Source organism: Dendropsophus ebraccatus, chromosome 6, assembly GCF_027789765.1.
Source record: "Dendropsophus ebraccatus isolate aDenEbr1 chromosome 6, aDenEbr1.pat, whole genome shotgun sequence".
Taxonomy (NCBI): domain Eukaryota; kingdom Metazoa; phylum Chordata; class Amphibia; order Anura; family Hylidae; genus Dendropsophus; species Dendropsophus ebraccatus.
This window is the reverse complement of record NC_091459.1, coordinates 63,387,390-63,409,557: the sequence shown is the minus strand read 5'-3', so window position 1 is coordinate 63,409,557 and position 22,168 is coordinate 63,387,390. Positions and strand designations below refer to the sequence as shown.

Sequence of the window (22,168 nt, the reverse complement as noted above, 5' to 3'; positions counted from 1 at the left end):
CGTAGCTGTATAGCGATATATTATATAATACTAGATGTACCCGGGGCTGCCCGGGTATAAAGTGTCAGTGTGTTAGATTTGTTCTAAGGTGCCCCGGAGGCCAATCTAAAGGTATTGTTTCATCTGAGTTAATCACTGGAATTAGTGTATACCTGTAGTGCATTGTTGGAGGGGTTCTGTATACCTACAGTGTATAGTTTTTAGGGGTCCTGCATATCTGTAGTGCATAGTTGGGGGAAGGGGGGGCTGTATACCTATAGTGTATAGTTGGGGGGGGGGTCCTGTATACCTGTAGTGTGTAGTTGGGGGGGGGCTATATACCTGTACTGTATAGTTTGGGAAGTCCTGTATACATGTACTGTATAGTTTGGGGGTCCTGTATACCTGTAGTATTAGGTTGGTGCTGTATACCTGTAATGTATAGTTGATGGAGGTCTTGTATACCTGTAGTTTTGAGGTTCCTGGATAACTCTAGTGTATAGTTGGTGGAGGTCTTGTATACCTGTAGTATATAGTTCGGGGTCCTATATACTTGTAGTATGTAGTTGGTGGAGTTCATGTATACCTGTAGTTTATACTACAGGTATACAGGACCCCAAAACTATAAACTACAGGTATACAGGAACTCCACCAACTACATACTACAAGTATATAGGACCCCGAACTATATACTACAGGTATACAAGACCTCCACCAACTTACACTAGAGTTATCCAGGAACCTCAAACTATAAACTACAGGTATACAAGACCTCCCATCAACTATACATTACAGGTATACAGCACCAACCTAATACTACAGGTATACAGGACCCCCAAACTATAGAGTTGGAGGGTGTGCTGTATACCTGTAGTATATAGTTGGTGAAGGTCCTGTATACCTGTAGTGTATAGTTTTGGGGTCCTGTATACCTGTAGTGTATAATTCGGGGTCCTATATACCTGTAGTATATAGTTGGTGGAGTTCCTGTATACCTGTAGTGTATAGTTTTGGGGTCCTGTATACCTGTAGTGTATAGTTTGAGGTCCTGTATACCTGTAGTATACAGATGGTGGGGGTGCTGTATACCTGTAGTATAGAGTTGGTGGAGGTCCTTTATACCTGTAGTGTATAGTTTTGGGTTCCTGTATACATGTAGTATATAGTTGGTGGAGGTCCTGTATACCTGTAGTTTATAGTTTTGGGGTCCTGTATACCTGTAGTATATAGTTGGTGGAGGCCCCGTGCACCTGTAGTGTATAGTTTTGGGGTCCTGTATACCAGCAGGGTTGTATTTACCATTAGGCATCCATGGTCTGGTGCTTAGGGTAGAACCTTGCAGAGGGGCAGTACCCTCCCATTCAGACTTGCCAGAAAAACCTTTTCGAGGGGGGGTATGGCGGTATTGGTCAGGTCTGGTATAGCGGCGTTATCCAGTCACAGTGTGTCAGTATTGGTCAGGTCTGGTATGGCGTTGTTATCCAGTCACAGTGTGGTGGTATTGGTCAGGTCTGGTGTAGCGGTGTTATCCAGTCACAGTATGGTGGTATTGGTCAGGTCTGGTATGGTGGTGTTATCCAGTCACAGTATGGTGGTATTGGTCAGGTCTGGTTATAGTGGTGTTATCCAGTCACAGTATGGCGGTATTGGTCAGGTCTGGCTGTGCTATCCAGTCACAGTATGGGGGTATTGGTCAGGTCTGGTATGGCAGTGTTATCCAGTCACAGTAAAGTGGTATTGGTCAGGTCTGGTATAGCTGTGCTATCCAGTCACAGTATGGTGGTATTGGTCAGGTGTGGTATGATATTGTTATCCACAGTATGGCGGTATTGGTCAGGTCTGGTGTGGTGGTCTGGAGCTATTATCTACCAATCGACCTATCCTGATGCTAATTGGTGAGTGAGGATGGGGCATCTTCAGGTTTAGTGCTTAGGGCAGCTGCAGCTGGTAATACTGCCCTGTATACATGTACTGTAAAGGTGGAGTAGGGGGCCCTGTATACATGTACTGTATAGATGGAGTAGGGGGTCTACCAGTTAATTCTGTGGATCTGTTGTGAGGCAGCCACCCTAGCAACCATTCAGATTCCAGCTCCCTATGAAATTGAAAGTAGTAATCCTATTGGTTGCTAAGGCTCCCAACTGCCGTTTCCTCTGGGCACCTGTGTGTGTGCAGTGTGGAGATTTTCTCATTCATCTATATAGGGCGCTGCTCTTCCCACTCCCCCTACCCTCCTGTACATCTGGCGGGGACGGGACCTTCAATATAACCTGCCCGGGCACCCAATGTATCTGTGTGCCAAATATGGGGTCAAACGGTTCAGGCGTTTAGAAGTCTATACGGGACAGACAGACTTTTATTTTTATTATATAGATAAACTAGAAAGTGTACCTGGCGCTGCACGGGTATAAAGTTTCAGTGTGTTAATTAGATTTATTCTAAGGTGCCCAGGAGGCCAATCTATGTCCTTGTTTTTTTTGTTTAAGTAGAAATTGCCAGTAGCCCTATATGCCCCTATAAACCCAACAATTCTGCACTGTTTATGTAAATTTTAGCTTTTGCACATTAGAAATAAACTAAAAACTTCAAACATCCATCCTGTATACCTGTAGTGTATAGTTGGGGTTGGGGGGGGCTGTATATCTGTAGTGTATAGTTGAGGGGGTCCTGTATACCTGTAGTGTGTAATTGGGGGGGGTTGTATACCTGTAGTGTATAGTTGAGGGAGGTCCTGTCTACCAGTAGTGTATAATTGGGGGGGGGGGGGGGGCTGTGTACCTGTACTGTATAGTTTGGGAAGTACTGTATACCTGCAGTGTATAGCTGGTAGAGGTCCTGTATACCGGTACTGTATAGGTGGGGGTCCTGTATACCTGTAATATAGTTGGTGAAGGTACTGTATACCTCAAATGTATAGTTGGTGGAGGTCTTTTATACCTGTAGTTTATAGTTTGAGGGTCCTGGATACCAGTAGTGTATAGTTGCTGAAAGTCTTGTATACCTGTAGTATATAGTTTGTGGGTCCTGTATACCTGTAGTGTATAGTTTGTGATCCTTTAAACCTGTAGTATAGAGTTGGTGGGGGTCCTGTATACCTGTAGTATAGAGTTGGTGGAGGTGCTGTATACCTGTAGTATAGAGTTGGTGGAGATCTTATAAACTTGAATTATATAGTTCGGGGGTCCTGTATAGTTGTTGTGTATAGTTTGAGGGTCCTTAATATCTATAGTATATAGTTGGTGGAGTTCCTGTATACCTGTAATGTATAATTTTGGGGTCCTGTATACCTGTAGTATATAGTTGGTGGAGGTTCTGTATACCTGTAGTGTATAGTTTGGGGTCCTGTATACTTGTCGTATATAGTTGGTGGAGGTCCCGTGCACCTGTAGTGTATAGTTTTGAGGTCCTGTAGTATACCTGTAGTGTCCTGTATACCTGCAGGGTCGTATTTACCATTAGGCACTCGTGGTCTGCCTAGGGCAGCACCTTGCATATTCAGAATTGCCAAAAAATCTAGTCTTTTCGAAGGGGGGTATGGTAGTATTGGTCAGGTCTGGTGTGGCAATGTTATCCAGTCACGGTATGGTGGTATTGGTCATGTGTAGAGATGAGCAAACCTCGAGCATGCTCGAGTCCATCCGAACCCGAACTTTCGGCATTTGATTAGCAGTGGCTGCTGAAGTTGGATAAAGCCCTAAGGCTATGTGGAAAACATGGATATAGTCATTGGCTGTATCCATGTTTTCCAGACAACCTTAGAGCTTTATCCAAGTTCAGCAGCCACCGCTAATCAAATGCCAAACGTTCGGGTTCGGATCGAATCGAACCTGGTTCGCTCATCTCTAGTAAGGTGTGGTATGGCGGTGTTATCCAGTCACAGTGTGGTGGTATTGGTCAGGTCTGGTATGGCAGTGTTATCCAGTCACAGTATGGCGGTATTGGTCAGGTCTGGAATGGTGGTGTTATCCAGTCACAGTTTGGCGGTATTGGTCAGGCCTGGTATAGCAGTGTTATCCAGTCACAGTGTGGCTTTATTGGTCAGGTCTGGTATGGCAGTGTTATCCAGTCAGTGTGGCGGTATTGGTCAGGTCAGGTATGATGGTGGTAAATGTGACCTCTGGAGCTATTATCTACCAATCTATCATGATGCTAATTGGTGAGTGAGGATGGGGCGTCCTCAGGCTTAGTGCTTAGGGCAGCAGCAGCTGGTAATACTGCCCTGTATACATGTACTGTATAGTTGGAGTAGGGGGTCCTGTATACATTGTGGACATGTCACGGGAGAAGTGCTCGAGGGGATGTACATCTCACCCAGGTTAATACGTAGCGTGAGATGGTAAGTCCAGGAGGGATCTGTGCTCAGCAGTGTTATGCTGCTGAGCTATTATTTATTATTCCCGGGCCTGGACTTACATGGAATGGCAGGTAAGTTTTGGTAGTGGGACTTGCCATTCCCTCCCCCCGATGCAGGTCAGGTTTTGGGGTCAGGTGTCTCTGACCCTAATCAGCCTGACAAGGTAAAAGCCCTGCAGAGGATCCAGTGTTTGCTCTCAGCCAGGAGTGAACAGCCTGGGTGTCTGTTTTGGAGTGTGGGTATGTGCACACTGAGGAAAAGGCGAGGAATTCAGCTTGAAATTCAGCTTGAAATTCAGCTTGAAATTCCTCCCGTAAAATATGTACAGAGCAAAGTCCCATTGTGTTCAATGGGTTTTCTGCTCTGTTGTTCACACTGCAGAATTTCCGAGCAGAATTTTCTGCTGTAGATCTGCTAGAGGAATCCTATAGTAGTCAATGGGGGGCTTAAATTCTGCTTGAATTCTGCCTGAAAACTTTCAGCTACAATTCCTCGAGAATTGCTCAGTGTGCAAGGGCCCTAACCTGGGAATAAAGCCTCTGCTGGAGCTTATGTATACCCTGCGGTATCCAGGTGGAAGACGCACTGTGATAAGTGTTAGATAGGTGAGCCAACGTGTTGGTAAGCGTCCAGACGGGCAAGACCTTTTTTGTTTGTTTTATTCTTAAAGCACGGTGCTGCTGTGTTTCTGTTTGATGGACTGTTTATGCTGCAAATAAACGCCAAGCTGTTATTTTACAAGTCCAAGTCTGCTGTGAACTGTGTCCAAACACACCATCCCCCGGGAAGATCCCTACAATTGGTGCTGCGGAGTGGGCAAAACTGTTGCTAGGGGCAACGGTGTGCATCAACTTGGCTACAGCTGCTTATGTCCTGGGTGAAGGCTGCTGCTTCACTCCAAAAACAGACAAGCAACATGGAGGAGATGATGAAGCAGTTAATGCAAGTGAGTTTGCAGCAACAACAGGCTCTGACAGACGCTAACCTGCGCCATGAGCAGGCTAATAGACAGCAACAACAGGCTCTGACAGACGCTAACCTGCGCCATGAACAGAAAATGGCTGCACATCAGCAAGCGATGGCTCAACAACAACAGGCAATGGCTCAACAACAGAAACTTATTGAGCACCTGATAGCAAAGCAAGAGGCGCCTGCAGGTGCTAATCCACAGCCAGCGGCCGTTGCTGCTCCAGAGACTTTGTCTGTAAGAAGAGCTGTGCAGCGAGCGCTGCAAAAGATGACTGCCGATGACTATGTTGAGGCCTACTTAACTGTCTTTGAGCGTGTGGCCGAGCGGGAGAAGTTACCATCCACTGAGTGGGCAGAGGTCATTGCTCCCTATTTAACAGGCGAACCTCAAAAGGCCTACTATGACCTCAGTGAGCAAGAGGTCAAAGACTATCATCGGCTAAGAGCGGAGATACTTGCCCGACTAGGAGTTACTGCTGCTGTCCGTGCCCGGAGGGTACGCAAATGGAGCTACAGTCTGGACAAGTCAGCGAGGTTCCAGATGTATGACCTGATCCATTTGGCAAGAAAGTGGTTGGAGCCAGACACCTCTACTCCTGCACAGATCCTAGAGAGGGTCGTGATGGATCGCTACCTCTGTGCACTTCCTGCTGATCTACAACGCTGGGTGGGACAAGGTGACCCTAGGAGTGCTGACGAACTTGTCAACCTTGTCGAGAGGTTCCAGGCGACCGAGGACTACCTCCGTGATGTTCCTGCAGCACCTTCACCTCCCCGGAGTGCCAGACCTGTGCCTTCAGCTGGTAAGAGACTTCCATCTATTGGGGGAGTGTGGAGGGGTGCTAAAAGAGGGAAGAGCCCTCAGGCGGTGTCTCAAGGGCAAAAGACTGGTGATGCTCCCAGGTGGTTAAGTGGCCCTAAAAAGGACTCCCTGCCAAGGAGACCAGGCCCTATCCAGTGCTGGAGATGCCATGAGACGGGACATGTGTCTGCCCATTGCCCTCTTACCACTGAGCCCATGGAGTGTGACGCTAGCCGGCGTCAGTCGCTATTTGCGGAACCGTCTTTTGTTGCAGTCACTGGACTAGAGACTGAACCGCAAGTCTGCAACATTACAGTCAATGACTTTCCTTTTAAGGCGTTGCTGGACTCAGGAAGCCTTGTCACCTTGGTGCATGCCAGTCTGGTGGCTGGGGACTTTGTGCCAGAAAGACATATGAGCGTGGTATGCATACATGGCGATACAAAGGTTTACCCTATAGTACTGGCTAATGTCGGGACGGAACTAGGCACTGTACCATATGAAGTGGGTGTGGTTAAAAATCTTATGCATAATGTGATATTGGGGCGTGATTTTCCATTGTTCTGGGCTCTATGGGGAAAACAACAATCCCCTGAAAGAAGTGAGAATACCCCTAAGTCTATTGCATTACCCACGGTAAATGATAGAAATGTACAGGATGAAAATGATGCTTTTCCTTTGCAGGTCCTGGCTGGTGAGGAAGAGGCTCCTCCCACTGAGCAGAATGTTCCAGACTTAGAGGTGTCTAGAGATAATTTTGGTACTGCACAATTACAGGACCCCACTCTCAAAAATGCGAGAGAGCAGGTTGCTGTTATAAATGGGGTACCTCAGGAACCAGAAGCTGAGAAAAAGTTTCCACATTTTTCTATGACTAACAATCTCTTTTATAGAGTCACTAAAATTAATGATGAGGTTGTGGAACAGCTTCTGGTGCCTAAGTCGTACCGGCGTCAGGTACTCGACATGGCCCATAATCATGTCCTTGGGGGCCACTTGGGGACGGATAAAACGCGGAAGAGAGTCCTCCAGAGGTTTTGTTGGCCTGCGATTTATGCTGACATAAAAAAAATACTGTGAGTCGTGCCCCACATGTCAGCTTAGCGCCCCAATGTCACATTTCCGCAGTCCTTTGGTTTCACTCCCCATCATAGAGGTTCCTTTTGACCGGATCGCAATGGACTTGGTGGGTCCCATTGTAAAGTCGGCTAGGGGTCACCAGTACATTCTAGTTGTATTAGACTACGCGACCCGCTATCCTGAGGCTGTACCCCTAAGAAACACTGCATCTAAAACAATTGAACGGAAATTGTTTTATACGTTTTCCAGGGTGGGGATCCCCAAGGAGATCTTGACTGACCAAGGTACACCATTCATGTCAAAAATGATGAAAGAGCTATGCAAACTGTTTAAAATCTCACACATACGTACCTCTGTGTATCACCCACAGACAGACGGGTTAGTGGAGAGGTTTAACAAAACACTGAAACATATGTTGAAGAAAGTGGTGGAAAAAGATGGTCGTGATTGGGATCACTTACTACCTTACCTGATGTTTGCTATTAGGGAAGTACCCCAAGTGTCCACAGGGTTCTCTCCCTTCGAATTGGTCTATGGTCGTCACCCTAGGGGTTTATTGGATATAGCGAAAGAGACATGGGAAAGTGAGTCCACCCCATACAAGAGTGTTATAGAGCATGTAGCACAAATGCAGGACCGTATAGCCACTGTAATGCCCCTAGTAAGGGAACACCTCCAGAGGGCGCAAGAGGGCCAAAGCAGAATTTACAATCTTCTGCAAGAATCAGGACATTTAGCCCAGGTGACCGGGTCCTCATACTTGTTTCCACGGTAGAAAGCAAATTCTTAGCAAAATGGCAGGGTCCCTATGAAATTGTAGAGAAGGTCAGTGAGGTTAACTACAAGGTACACCAACCAGGTAGAAGGAAGCCTTTTCAAGTTTATCACATAAACTTGATCAAGCCCTGGAAAGACAGGGAATCCTTGGTGGCGACAAATCCTGTTGGTCATCGGTCATCGGTTTTCTGACCTGCCAGGGCGTACGCATCTCATTAGTCATCATATTAAAACCGAGCCTAGAAGCAGAGTAAACCTCAAGCCCTATAGGATACCAGAAGCACGGAGGGAGGCGGTATCGTCCGAGGTAAAACGTATGCTTGACCTAGGAGTCATTGAGGTGTCACAGAGCGTGTGGTCCAGCCCGATTGTGCTAATCCCAAAGCCCAATGGAACTTGGAGGTTCTGTAATGACTTTAGAAAGTTAAATGAGATCTCCAAGTTCGATGCCTACCCCATGCCCAGGGTTGATGAGTTAATAGAAAGGATGGGTAATGCCAGGTACATAACTACCCTCGATCTCACTAAGGGCTACTGGCAGATCCCCCTCACTCCTGAGGCTAGAGAGAAGACTGCATTCTCCACCCCTGATGGGCTCTTCCAATACGTAGTGATGCCATTAGGGTTACATGGAGCCCCTGCCACTTTTAAGAGGTTGATGGACTTGATTCTGCAACCACATCGTGATTACTCCACTGCCTACCTCGATGATGTGGTCATTTTTAGCCGGGATTGGGAAAGTCACCTCTGTAAGGTCCAGGCGGTGTTAGATGCCATAAGTGATGCAGGGTTAACCATCAATGCAGAGAAGTGTGCACTAGCCTTAGAAGAGGCCAAATACTTGGGCTACATTATTGGGAGGGGGTTAGTGAAACCACAACTAAATAAAATTGAGGCAATACAGAATTGGCCTCAACCCCTTACAAAGAAACAGGTCAGAGCTTTCCTGGGTATTACGGGCTATTACCGAAGGTTTGTGCCAAATTTTGCTTCAGTTGCAGCCCCACTAACTGACCTGACAAAGGGTGCGAAGTCCGCAATGGTGACATGGACTCCAGAGGCCAAGAAGGCTTTTCAAAGCCTTAAGTCTGCCTTGTGCCAACAACCTGTGCTAGTTACCCCTGACTTTAGGCAAGAGTTTCTAGTACAGACAGATGCCTTTTAACACAGGGTTAGGTGCCGTTCTCTCACAGGTCGTGAATGGCGAGGAGCACCCGGTGATGTACTTGAGCAGAAAGCTATCCCCGGCCGAGAAAAACTACGCCATTGTTGAGCGAGAATGTCTGGCAGTAAAGTGGGCCCTAGAATCCCTGAGGTATTACTTGCTAGGCAGAAAATTCAAGTTAGTGACAGACCATGCCCCCCTAACATGGATGAAGCTCAACAAGGAGAAAAATGCAAGGGTGACTAGATGGTTTCTGTCCCTACACAATTTTAATTTCATGGTGGAACACAGGCCAGGGAAGCTACAGGCAAATGCTGACGCCCTATCAAGGGTACACTGTCTGTGGGGACAAAACGCTCAGCCCTCCGGTCTGAAAAAGAGGGGGGGGATATGTGGACATGTCACGGGAGAAGTGCTCGAGGGGATGTACATCTCACCCAGGTTAATACGTAGCGTGAGATGGTAAGTCCAGGAGGGATCTGTGCTCAGCAGTGTTATGCTGCTGAGCTATTATTTATTATTCCCGGGCCTGGACTTACATGGAATGGCAGGTAGGTTTTGGTAATGGGATTTGCCATTCCCTCCCCCCGATCCAGGTCAGGTTTTGGGGTCAGGTGTCTCTGACCCTAATCAGCCTGACAAGGTAAAAGCACTGCAGAGGATCCAGTGTTTGCTCTCAGCCAGGAGTGAACAGCCTGGGTGTCTGTTTGGGAGTAACCTGGGAATAAAGCCTCTGCTGGAGCTTATGTATACCCTGCGGTATCCAGGTGGAAGACTCACTGTGATAAGTGTTAGATAGGTGAGCCAACCTGTTAGTAAGCACCCAGACGGGCAAGACCTTTTTGTTTGTTTTATTCTTAAAGCACGGTGCTTCTGTGTTTCTGTTTGATGAACTGTTTATGCTGCAAATAAACGCCAAAGTCCAAGTCTGCTGTTAACTGTGTCCAAACACACCATCCCCTGGGAAGATCCCTACAACATGTACTGTATAGATGGCGTAGGGGGTCCTGTATACATGTATTGTATAGATGGAGTAGGGGGTCCTGTATACATGTACTGTATAGATGGAGTAGGGGGTCTACCAGTTATTTCTGTGGATGTTGTGAGGCAGCTGCCCTAGCAACCATTGCTCCCTGTGAAAATGAAAGTAGAAATCCTATTGGTTGCTAAGGCTCCCAACTGCCGTTTACTGCTGGGCAAAGCTGCAGCTAATTATGTCACCTGTGTGTGCAGTATGGAGATTTTCCCATTCATCTCTATGGGGCGCTCTTCTGCATTCCCCTCCTCTCCTGTACATATAGCGAAGACCGGACCTTCGCTATAACCTTCCCAGGCACCCAATGTATCTGCCTGCCAAATTTGGGGTCAAACGGTTCAGGCGTTTGGAAGTCTATATGGGACAGACAGACAGACAGACTTTCATTTTTTATGATATAGATATATATACCAGTCAAACCACTGTTTTGCTCACAAAGGTTACCAACTCTGCTTTCAAAGTTGGTATACCAGGATAAGAAGATACGTTTGCTAAATAAATGTATTGGCAAAAATATTTATCCCAATGTACGCTACAAGTATAACTATGTTAGTTGAGATATATATATATATATATATATATATATATATATATATATATATATATATATATATAATATAATTATATAAAATGTTTTGTGTTTTTGTTTCAAAAAAGTTTTCCTTATTTTTCTTATTATCCTAATCTGATATTTTCTTTTCTTGCAGGGAAGGAAGAGCTGCTTTGGTCACCTCCTTCTGTGTGTTCAAGTACATGGCACTGTATAGCATGATCCAGTATATTGGTGTGCTGCTACTTTACTGGGTATGATGGCAATATTGAGATTCTCTGAACATACTATAGAAACCTTTACTTGTGATATGTTGCATATTATTGAAGAACACTGTAAATTATTAAGTCTGTATTACCAAAACCTATATGATACCACCCTTTTCTATTAAATTGGCATATGCAGAGGTACATTAGAGGTACACTTGTTTGTGTTCTGTTATAGGTCCCTTACAAACAGCGTTTGACATAATAAATTTTATGCATAAAATTTCAGCATTAATTCTATTAAAGGGGACTTACCAGTATAGAAACTTAGCGCTTCTCCAATCTCAATCATGCGCCTCCCAAAAATGGACCAGAAGAGCTCAAGCAGCAGACTTGACTGCTGCTCCATTTATTTTCTGTGGCAGTAGAGATGAGCAAAGCAGCCGGAAATACTTTTTGCAAGCTTTGTAAATTTCCAGTCAAACTAGTTAAGATTTGCGCATTAAATCTTAACAAATTTCATTAAAACAGCCAAAACTATAGTAGCTACAATACTGGGACTATTACAGAAGGGAATTTTTTTTTTAAAGAATGTTGTTTTAAAAGTGTCAAAAATCGGAAAAAACGGAATTTAAAAAATGTTCAATCAGCCAATCATCCAATTAAGAGGGCTGCCTTTTTCATACTTGCAGCGGGATGACAATTCCGCTGCGAGAATGTAATCCTATGGAAATTGACAGGAGGGGAATCGCAGCGGATTTGACTGCAAACTTGCAGCATGAAATCCGCTGCGATTTTGTTATGTGTAAACCCACCCTTAGTCTCTCCCTGCTCTGCTTTAACTGCCTGCTGCAATCCTGCTCTCTCCTCCACAGACAACTGACTGGCCACTTCAGTTAACTAATGGCCTTGTATAAAGGAGGAGGTGCTAACATCGATTATGGTTAATCCCTTTTTTCTGCCCAGTGACGCTCCAGACAGTATGTGCGACCGCCATTGTTTTTTTTTTGTGAGTTTCTTTAACGAATCGGCTGGATTTTTCTTCGCAGAACGAAGCAAATTGACAGCACGGTTCTCAGGGAATCTTGATTCTAGATGTTGGAGTGCCAAAAATAGTCAAGTGATGTACTTCAGCCCTCGCTAGGCTTTCTTTAGCCTTCCCTAGGGCTGCAAGCACCATCATTCCATTTAGAGTCCCACTCTGGAAGGCCATTCTTAACATTGCAGGGGTCCAATAAGGAGAATAGTCCACATTAGCTGAGTGTTGTAGTCTTTCAGATAAAGTCTATTGTGATGTCACAGATAACTTTGTAGATGGCTAACCCTGTAGATCCTGTAGAATACGGGTGTGAATGAGCTAGGGCTGCAAAATCACAGTATTTAGAATAGATGGTTGGAATTTGGTCACTGTTCCACTGTGGTGGTAGAAGAACCCATATAACATAGTTACAAGTCTTTACTCCAAGAAGCCAGGAGGGAGTAAAACACTTATAAAAGCACAAAAAGAGAGAGAATAGTTATAGTATAGTTAGTGCTGTATTCCTGAGGGGATTGGCACAAACAAGACAGCATACATTTTAGCAAACGGCTCAGCCTTAAAATCTCTTTAATTTTTTTTTTTTTTGCCAACAGGAAAAAAATACATATGCAAACTATCAATTCCTTTTCCAAGATTTGGCTATAACTACTGTCATTAGTGTCACAAGTAAGTAAAAGTGCATTTTTATATATCCATGCTTTGTTACATTCCTATTATACTCATTATTCTGTAAATATATAGACGTGAGATTGTTGTTGGGGAAGAAGCTACAGCAGAGAACAGTGGTAGGTTAAAAGTCACCAGACTTGAACTATTATAAGGGAAAGGACTTTAATTATTAAAAAAAACCCTCACAATACAAATAGCTGCAAATGGCCGTTGTTTAACGCTACTTACGACCGGAATTAATTAACAGCCGTTGTTTGTGAACATAGCCTAAAAAAAAGTAAACCAAAATAAATATATTTGGTATTACTGTATGCAGAATTGTCTGAGCTATTACAATGTAATGAAGAATAAAAGATTGCAAACTGCTACCAGTAAACACTACACATCACGGCACACAAAAATTGTCCTCATACTGGTCTGTAGACAAAAAATATAAATGTTTATAGAGATTTAAAATAGGTGATTCAAAGCCTTGTTGCTGCTGCATTTTTCTTTTTTTTTTTTTTTTTTTAAACCTTTTCACAGTTAGTAAAACATAAGATTATGCAAATTGGGTATCATTGTAATTTTACTGACCCACAGATTAACAATATCAATTCTACTGCAAAGTGAACAGCATAAAACAATTTTATAGTAGAGAGTTCTGGCTCCTTGAAGGTGAAATGTTACAAATGTGTCACAAATTGGTGGCAGTGAAAGGGGTTAATGGTGCTTTAATAATTGTTCCTTTGGAATGCCGTCACAAGCTTTTTTTTTTATTTCTTTTTTTTTTTTTGGGGGGGGGTGAGAGAAATACCATGCATTTTAAAGTTTAAAAAAATGCTCTGTAGGTTTTTAGTATTTTAGATTATATTTTATCATCTTAAATGAATGCAGTGATGCTGATCATAGGAATATCTCACTGCTGAGACAACATGTGATCATCTGTAAGGGTACCTTTACACAGAGATTTATCTGACAGATTTTTGAAGCCAAAGAAAGGAATGGATTTGAAATTAGGAGAAATCGGTCTTTCCTTTATGACCTCTTCTCTGTTTTTGTAGTCTGTTCCTGACTTTGGCTTCAAAAATCTGTCAGATAAATCTGTGTGTAAAGGCTTCCTAATCTGTGAGGGATTTGATTACACACCTGTCATTTTACCTTAAAATCATTAAAAGTAAGAGATACAATTCTCTAGCTAATAGATGAAGCTCCAGAACATACACCTAACATATATTTTCTTTGTTTCAGTGAGCTTGAATCATGCCTATCCAAAGCTTTCCCCGTATAGACCACCAGCACAACTGGTCTCTCCTCCACTTTTTCTCTCTGTAATATTTAACATTATCCTAAGTCTCATCTTACAAATATGTGGCTTTCTGATTGTACAAAACCAAATGTGGTACAGCTCAAGTGACATCTATAGGTAAGCAAAATACACTGCACGTGTGGGGTTAAGGAAATGTATTACTGTATATAAACACTATATCCACAATTTAGTAAGGTATTTTCATTCAACAAGGTGATTTCTTGAAGTGTCTACACATTTTCAGTCTCTTTCACTTTTTCACATGTTATGTTGTGGCCTTGTGCCCAATACTTATCAGCTGCTGTATGTCCTACAGAAAATGTTTTTTCTTTTCAGTCTGACACAGTGCTCTCTGCTGACATCTCTGGCTGAGACAGGAGCTGTCTAGAGCAGTAGCAAACACACATAGAAAACCTTTACTGCTCTGTCTCCAACAGGGAAGGCAGCAGAGAGCACTGTGTCGAACTGAAAAGAAAGCAAAAATTATTATGTTAATTTGTTTTCCCTGAGACCCATTGGCATCACAACAGAATGGGGTAAATTCGCCCCTGCGAGCCCCTGGGAGCCCCTGGGACGAAGGAATCTTTTAATGAAACAATCAATCAATCATTTTAATCCCCTCCCACGGAAGTATAAGTGGGCCCCCCCCCTCACCTAGTCAGTCTCATAGCACGAAACATAACAGGGAGGGAGTCCTGTGATGCCAATGGGTCTCAGGGAAAACAAATTAACATAATAATTTTTGCTTCCCTATCGTCCCATTGGCATCACAACAGAATGGGGAACTAGCAAGTAAATTCCCCTAGGGTGGGTCATCTGTAGAGGCAGCGTTAAGAACAGCCCTGGCAAAGGCCGTTCTTGAAGAAAGATTTTCCTCAATCCTGTAGTGCCTGACAAAGGTAGACAATGATGACCATGAGGCAGCCTGACAAATGTCCTGTAATGGTACTGCTGCTCTTTCTGCCCAAGAAGAAGCCACTGATCTAGTGGAATGGGCTCTTGTAAACTCTGGTGGAGGTCTTCCTGCAGAAGAATAACATAATCCAATAGCATCACAAATCCATCGGGAGATGGAGGGCTTGGATGCTTTTCTTCCTTTATTTCTACCTGAAAACAGGATAAGTAAGTTTTCTTCCCTTCTAAAAGCATCCACTCTGGATAAGTATATTCTTAGAGTTCTGGATACGTCCAACAAAGAGAGATCCACTTGGCTCTGAGGTTGGGTATTGGGAGAAAAAACTGGAAGGATGACAGGTTCATTAATATTGGCAAATGATGGTACCTTCGGAAGAAACCCTGGTAAAAATCTCAATGTTACTTTATCTTCCGCGAAGATAACGTATGGAGGTGTAGATCCTAGGGCTTGAAGCTCTCCCACCCGTTTAGCAGAAGTTACTGCTAAAAGTAAGGTACACTTAAAGGTAAGAAACTTCAAGTCAACCTCATCCAGAGGTTCAAAAGGAGGACGGCAAAGACTTCTAAGGTCAAACGACAAATCCCAGGAGTCCACGTGTCTGGTGACCCTGGGTCTCAATCTTGTTATGCCCTTAACAAAATTCTTTATATCCAAAATCTGGAACAATTTATAGTTCAGATGGGCCGAAATTGCCGCTATCTGAACCTTAATTGAACCTGGCGTCAATCCTTTATCAAACCCCTCCTGAAAAAATTCTAACAACTGAGGAGTGTCAGGTTTGGAAGGGTTGATCTGTTTTGAAAGGCACCATGCCTGAAAAATCTTCCATATACGGGAATAAGACTTGTTCGTAGCTGTACTACGAGCATGAGATAAGGTAGCTAGTACCCTCTCAGACAATCCTCTAGAATTTAATACGGCCCCCTCAGTCTCCACGCCGTGAGACTGAGGCTGTGAAGGTCCTGGCATAGATGATGTCTCTGCGATATTAGGTCCGGTATCAAGGGGAGTTTCCAAAACTCCCCCCTGCTCATATTCATGAGGAGGGCGAACCATGACCTCTTGGGCCAAAAGGGAGTGATTATGATCACTGACGTCTGATCCCTCCTGATCTTTATGAGAACCCTCGGTATCATAGAGATTGGGGGAAATATATATGCCAGCTGGAAGGTCCATTGAATGGACATGGCGTCTACTATCGCTGGATTGTCTACTGAGTAGAGGGAACAAAAGTTCTTCAGTTTGGCATTCTCTGCTGATGCCATGAGGTCTATTTCCGGAAGACCCCATCTCCGGGTTAACAGAATGAACACTTTCCTGGAAAGAGACCATTCTCCCGGAACCGTTAACCCTCGACTCAATCGATTCGCTAAGGTGTTGTGGATGCCTCTGATGTGTAGAGCAGATAGCCTGGCTATCCTGGGCTCTGCCCATCTGAAGATACACTCTACTTCTCTGAGAAGTAGAGATGATCTGGTACCTCCTTGCTTGTTGATATACGCCACACACGCTATGTTGTCTGTTCTGATCCGGACAGCCTTCTGTGTTAGTATAGGAGAGAAGTGTGACAGAGCCAGGTAGATTGCTCTGAGCTCTCGAACGTTGGATGGAAGGGCGGATTCCTGTCTGCTCCATACCCCCGAAATCAACTTCTCCTCCAGATGTGCACCCCAACCTGAGCCTGAGGCGTCCGTCGTTATCGTGATCCACTGTGGTTCGGCTATCGAAACTCCATGTGTCACCTGTCTCCACCAAGTTAGCGACTGTCGCGTCCCTGTTGACAGGACATGCAGGGCGTCCAGATCTTCTAGTCTCCGACTCCATGTAGACAGGACTTCTTTCTGGAGATGCCTCATGTGCCAGAGCGCCCATGGAACTGCCTCCGCTGCAGAGGAGAGCAGTCCCAGGAATCTCATTAGGGTCCGGAGTGAGACCTGTCGAGGAGGAATGAGAAATTGTGCTCCTCTCTGGATCCGAATCACTCTGGGAGGAGAAAGAAATAACTTCATCTGTCTGGAATCTATGATGAATCCTAGAAACAGCTTCGTTGTGGACGGGATCAGGTCTGACTTTTCCTGGTTGATTAGCCATCCCAACTGGAGCAGAATGTCCATGACATATTCCAGTTGAGTACTCAGAAGAGTCTGAGTCTGAGCCATAATCAACCAGTCGTCGAGGTAAGGTATAATCTTTATCCCTTGTAACCTGAAGTTGACCATGATCGACGCTACCACCTTTGTAAAAATGAAGGGAGCTGAGGTTATTCCAAATGGAAGTACCCTGAACTGCAGATGTCTTATTCTCCCTTGGAGTTGGATCGCTATTCGTAGAAATTTTCTGTGGGCAGGCAAGATAGGTATGTGGAGGTAGGCATCCTGGAGATCTATTGTTACCATAAAATCCCCCTCCTGGAGGAGGGCTTTTACGGATTTTATATTCTCCATGCGGAATTTTTTCTTCTCCATGAACCGATTTAGATACCTTAGATCTATAATAAGCCTCCACTTTCCGGATGGCTTCGGCACGAGAAACACTGGAGAATACACCCCTAGACCGATGTCCGCCTGAGGGACGTCTTCTAGGGCTTCGACCGCTAGGAGGTGGAGAACCTCTTTTTCCAACACCGGATGCCTTATAGGACCTAGATAACGGGAGGTAAGAAACCTTGGGGGGGGAGGAGTTGATAAAGGAAGCACATAACCCTCTCTGATAATGCTTACAATCCACGGATCCTTTATTAATGCTTCCCAAGCATGAAGAAAATGAACCAGACGTCCCCCCACAGGTATGCTTCTGGCGTCAGAAGTCCGGCTTCTTTGCGGACTCCTTCTTCTGCTGGTTACCTCCGCCTCTTTTATTATAATATCTACCCTTTCCTCTGGATTGGTAGCGACTTTTTCCTCTCTGAGGGGACTTGTTCCTACGAAAGGAACTACGATTTTTAAATGATCCGCTCGAGGAGGTTAGAGGAAGGGACTTACCCTTTTTATCGGACATTTCTTCCATAATTTTATCCAGTTCAGGGCCAAACAATCTGCCAGGTTGGTATTCTAAATTACAAAGCTGGAACTTAGAATTGGAATCCCCAGCCCATGGTTTTAACCAAAGGGCTCTGCGTCCTGCTGTAGACAGGGCCATAGATTTTGCAGCTAATCTAGTTCCTTGCGAGGCGGCATCGCATAGGAAATCTATAGCCATGTTAACTTTTTTGAATGAACGAAGGACCTTGTCCCTGTTCACCCCACCTTCCAGATCCTCCTGGACTTTGGCCAACCACCTTCTGAGGCTCCTAGAGACCTCAAAGGAAGAGATAGACACAGCTCCTTGAGCTGTAGCAGCATTATATGCTCTTTTAAATGCCACCTCTACTCTTCTGTCCATGGGATCCTTTATGTTAGAGCCATCCTCCGCTGGTAGGACAGTATTTTTGGATAATTTAGCAATAGCTGTATCCACTTTAGGAGGCTCACTCCAATCCTTACACTGTTCCTCCTTGAGGACATATAAGGTTTTAAATTTTTTACTTAACACCGGAGCTTTTTCCGGCTTCTTCCATTCATTCTGCATCATGGACAAAGATGTTTCTCCAACCGAAAAAGCCCTAGGCTTTTTGGCGTGAGAACCCCCGTCTTCTCGCTCCTCCGGATGAATCTCCTCCTGGACAGCCCTACGTAATTTGTATATACTGTCCATAGGAAAGTATCCCTTGAAGGTCTCATTGTCATCCTCAGAGGAAGAAGAAGATTCTGACGATGACGATGATCTATCTTCCTTAATCACCTTTACAATAGACCCCTAGGCAAAAAAATACACAGACTCAACCGGAGGAGGAGAAAGGAACTCCAGGCAAAAAGACCGTACTTACAGGCTGGGAAACAGAAGGAGATACACTACGCTTTGATCTCTTTTTCTGGCGAGAATGGCGACATTCCTTGCTACTCAGTGTTTTTTCCACGTAATCCTTTACCCATACAACCACATCTTGTACATCAGGTTCCTCATTAGGCTTAGGCCGACAGGAAGCACAACGGACTGAAAATACATATAACCACGTAACTAATACGTAATATACACATGAGGAACCTGAAAGTTGATAGCAGAAAATCTCCGTACGGTATTCATATGCATCTGGCAATGGTGTCTCACAGTCAGCACAGAAAAAATGTTTGCGTTTAGAAACTCTTTTCCCCGTGGGACTGGTTTCCATGGCTGACATCTGAAATAAATATGCATATTCCCATATATCAGTAGTGGTCATACAAGCCTAGCCTGTAATACTCTCATTTTACCACTAGATGGCAGCCTAGCATTAGGAGACTATCTCCACTTACTTTGCTGGAAGTGTAGATCAGCACACAGGATGATGTGAAGCACAGCAGAGGATTCACCGCAGGTTAGGACTCAGCAAAAGATCCCAGCAAGCTACACTCACCAGGAGAACGCTGTGGATCCGGCTTTCTGGCTTACCGCCGGTCTTTTGAAGCGCCGCGGCCGCTGGTGACGTCACGAGCGGCGTCGGCGTCATGACTGAGCGACGCCGGCGTCGGACGTCATGACGCTGTCCGGCCTCCGGAGGGAGGAACTACCGGGAACGCACGGTCTAAGCCCCGGCATCCACGAGCGGCGGGCAACGTGGTGCCGCTAGACACAGGTACAAACTGTGTAGCAAAGCCGTCTCTTGAAAGCCTGAAAAAGAAAGCATAGTTAGGTAGGAGGGGCAAGGTCCCCTGGGGCTAAACAGGCGAAGCAAAAAAAGACTGACTAGGTGAGGGGGGGGGGGCCCACTTATACTTCCGTGGGAGGGGATTAAAATGATTGATTGATTGTTTCATTAAAAGATTCCTTCGTCCCAGGGGCTCGCAGGGGCGAATTTACCCCATTCTGTTGTGATGCCAATGGGACGATAGGGAAACAATGTTTCCTGCAGGACATACAGCAGCTGATGTGTTTGCGGAGACTTGAGATTTTCAAATAGAAGTAAATTACAAATCTATATAACTTTATGAAACCAGTTGATGAGAATGTTAAAAATCTTTGCAAATTTATTCAAATAGAAAAGCCAAAATATTGCATTGTCATAAATATTCAGACCCTTTATCCAGTACTTAGTTGAACCACCGTGGCAGTGATTATAGTCTCCAATATTCTTGGGTATGAAAAAGGTTTGCACACCTGGATTTGGGCCCTTTTTGCCATTCTATGTGGATCCTCTCTAGCTCCGTCAGGTTGGCTAGGGGTTGTTAATGGACAGCCATTTTTGTCTAAGTCAGGGCTCTTGCTGGGCTACTGACCCAGCCACTGAAAAATACCCCTACAGCATAATGTTGCCACCACCATACTTCACTATCGGGATGGTGTTGGACAGATCATGTAAGGTTATAAGACTAGAGCATATGGGACAGGTGAGGCTCTAGCGCTGACACCCGCCCTGCAGACCCTGCCTAGGTGGCAGCGAATAACAGGGCGACAGTCAAGACAGACAAAACACAATAATAGCAGGGTAAACAGTCCGGGTCAGTAACCCATGGTCGATGCAGTACAAAACCAGAGTCAGAAGAAACGTCAAAAGCCAAGCTAGAACTTAGGAAACCAGGAAATCAGAATACAAATGCTAGGTCAAGGGACACTCAGGTACTGACACTCAGGTTCATCGCAGGCAATGAAGGACACACATAAGAGGATATTTATGGAGGCTGGAGTCCCAGCCCCAGATAATGCAAAGCTATGTTGCCACGTCCCTAGCAACTGGCCAGGCCAGATGCAGTCGGTGCGCTCCTCACAAACCAGCCGTTCGATCCACCGTATGCTTTGGCGAATGCTTGCGAGAGGATGGCCCCAGGCTTCAGTACTGGGAGCCGAGCGTGACGGCCAACTCCTGACAGATCTTTTGGGTTTTTTTTTGTTAAGGAGAAGCCTTTTTCTAGACACTTTGTCAAAAACCCAGATTGGTGGAGTGCTGCAGTGATGGTTGACCTTCTGAAAGTTTCTCCAATCTGTACAGAGATTCTTTGGAGCTCAGGCAGGGTGAAAATTTGGTTTTGGCCCTTCTTCCCCAATTAAAGAGTTTGGTAGGGTAGTTGGCTCTAGAAAAAAAGCTGGTTGTTCCTTTCTGCAGGTATAAACTGTAGACTGATGTTACAAACATACTAAAAACATACTAAAATGTAAAAAAGTGAAAGGTGTAAAGTCTTTCTCAATGCATTGTACAGTAGGCTTATTACAATAGCAGTCCAACATCTTTAACCCAATTAACCAATGTCTTGGTGATATGTCGACAGCAAATATTTTACTTGTAAGTATAGTTGAACAGTAGAAAAAAACATTAAAGGGAACCATTCACCCCGTGGCCCCCGGCAGAAACTGACATACAGTGACATAAAGGTCAATATACTTACCACATCGCTCCCGGTCCCGTCCCGGATCCCGTTGTTGACACGGAGAAATCGCCGATTCTTCTTCTCCCGCCCATTATGGTAATGAGCTGAGATGAGTCCAACGTCCATAGGAAACGATGGACGAGTCCAACTTATTCATGAGGTCCTCTTCTCGTCGCCGCTCCACGCCTCCTGGAACTTGATTGACGTCTTCAGTCTTCAGTCTTCTGCCGAACTCCCGCGCAGGCGCCGCTGCGATGGTCTCATCACCTCTTCTGCGCCTGCGCGGTAAACAGGAAACGTGTTCGAGCCAATCGGCGCACGCGCAGTAAACAGTGAAGCTGCGGAGCGGCTTTAATTGTGAACTGCGCATGCGCCGAAAACGACTGTCACGGCGCCTGCGCGGGATCCGGCGAGAAGAAAGAAGACGAGGAGGAAGAGGACCTGGCATCAATCAAGTGTCGGAGGCGGGGAGAAGGCTGGACTTCGGACCCGGCGGCGCTCATTACCATAATGGGCGCGAGAACAAGAATCGTCGATTTCTCCGTGTCAACAACGGGCTTCGGGACGGGACCGGGAGCGATGTGGTAAGTATATTGACCTTTATGTCACTGTATGTCAGTTTCTGACGGGGGCCACGGGGTGAATGGTTCCCTTTTAAGGGTATAAACCCACACACCGTATACGCAGCAGATACGCAACAAATACGCAGCAGATTTGTTGGTACAGATTTGATGCTGTGTTCAGTTATTTAGATCTAATCTGCTGCGAGTTTGCTGCATATCGCAGCAGTAAATACGCTGCATATACGGTGTGTGGGTTTATACCCTTAATCATTCCAACATAATACCAACAATGAGTTATATTGGTGAAGTCCTTCATTCTGTGGAATAACAAGTGTCAATTTTGGCCCTTATGGTGGGAGGGTGCATTTCCTTCTGAAAAACAGGGGAAATCGTGTTGA

The 22,168-nt window shown here is 45.1% G+C and overlaps 1 protein-coding gene across 1 annotated transcript in view; it reads left to right on the top strand.

Annotated features, from left to right (window-relative positions):
- Nucleotides 1-22,168, top strand: part of LOC138795672 (probable cation-transporting ATPase 13A4) — a 107,376-nt gene that overhangs the window by 81,668 nt on the left and 3,540 nt on the right. Inside the window, exons 24-26 of the mRNA XM_069975059.1 lie at nt 10,870-10,966; nt 12,551-12,623; nt 13,857-14,031. Coding sequence (XP_069831160.1) covers nt 10,870-10,966; nt 12,551-12,623; nt 13,857-14,031 — 345 coding nt within the window. The remainder of the gene's footprint in view (nt 1-10,869; nt 10,967-12,550; nt 12,624-13,856; nt 14,032-22,168) is intronic.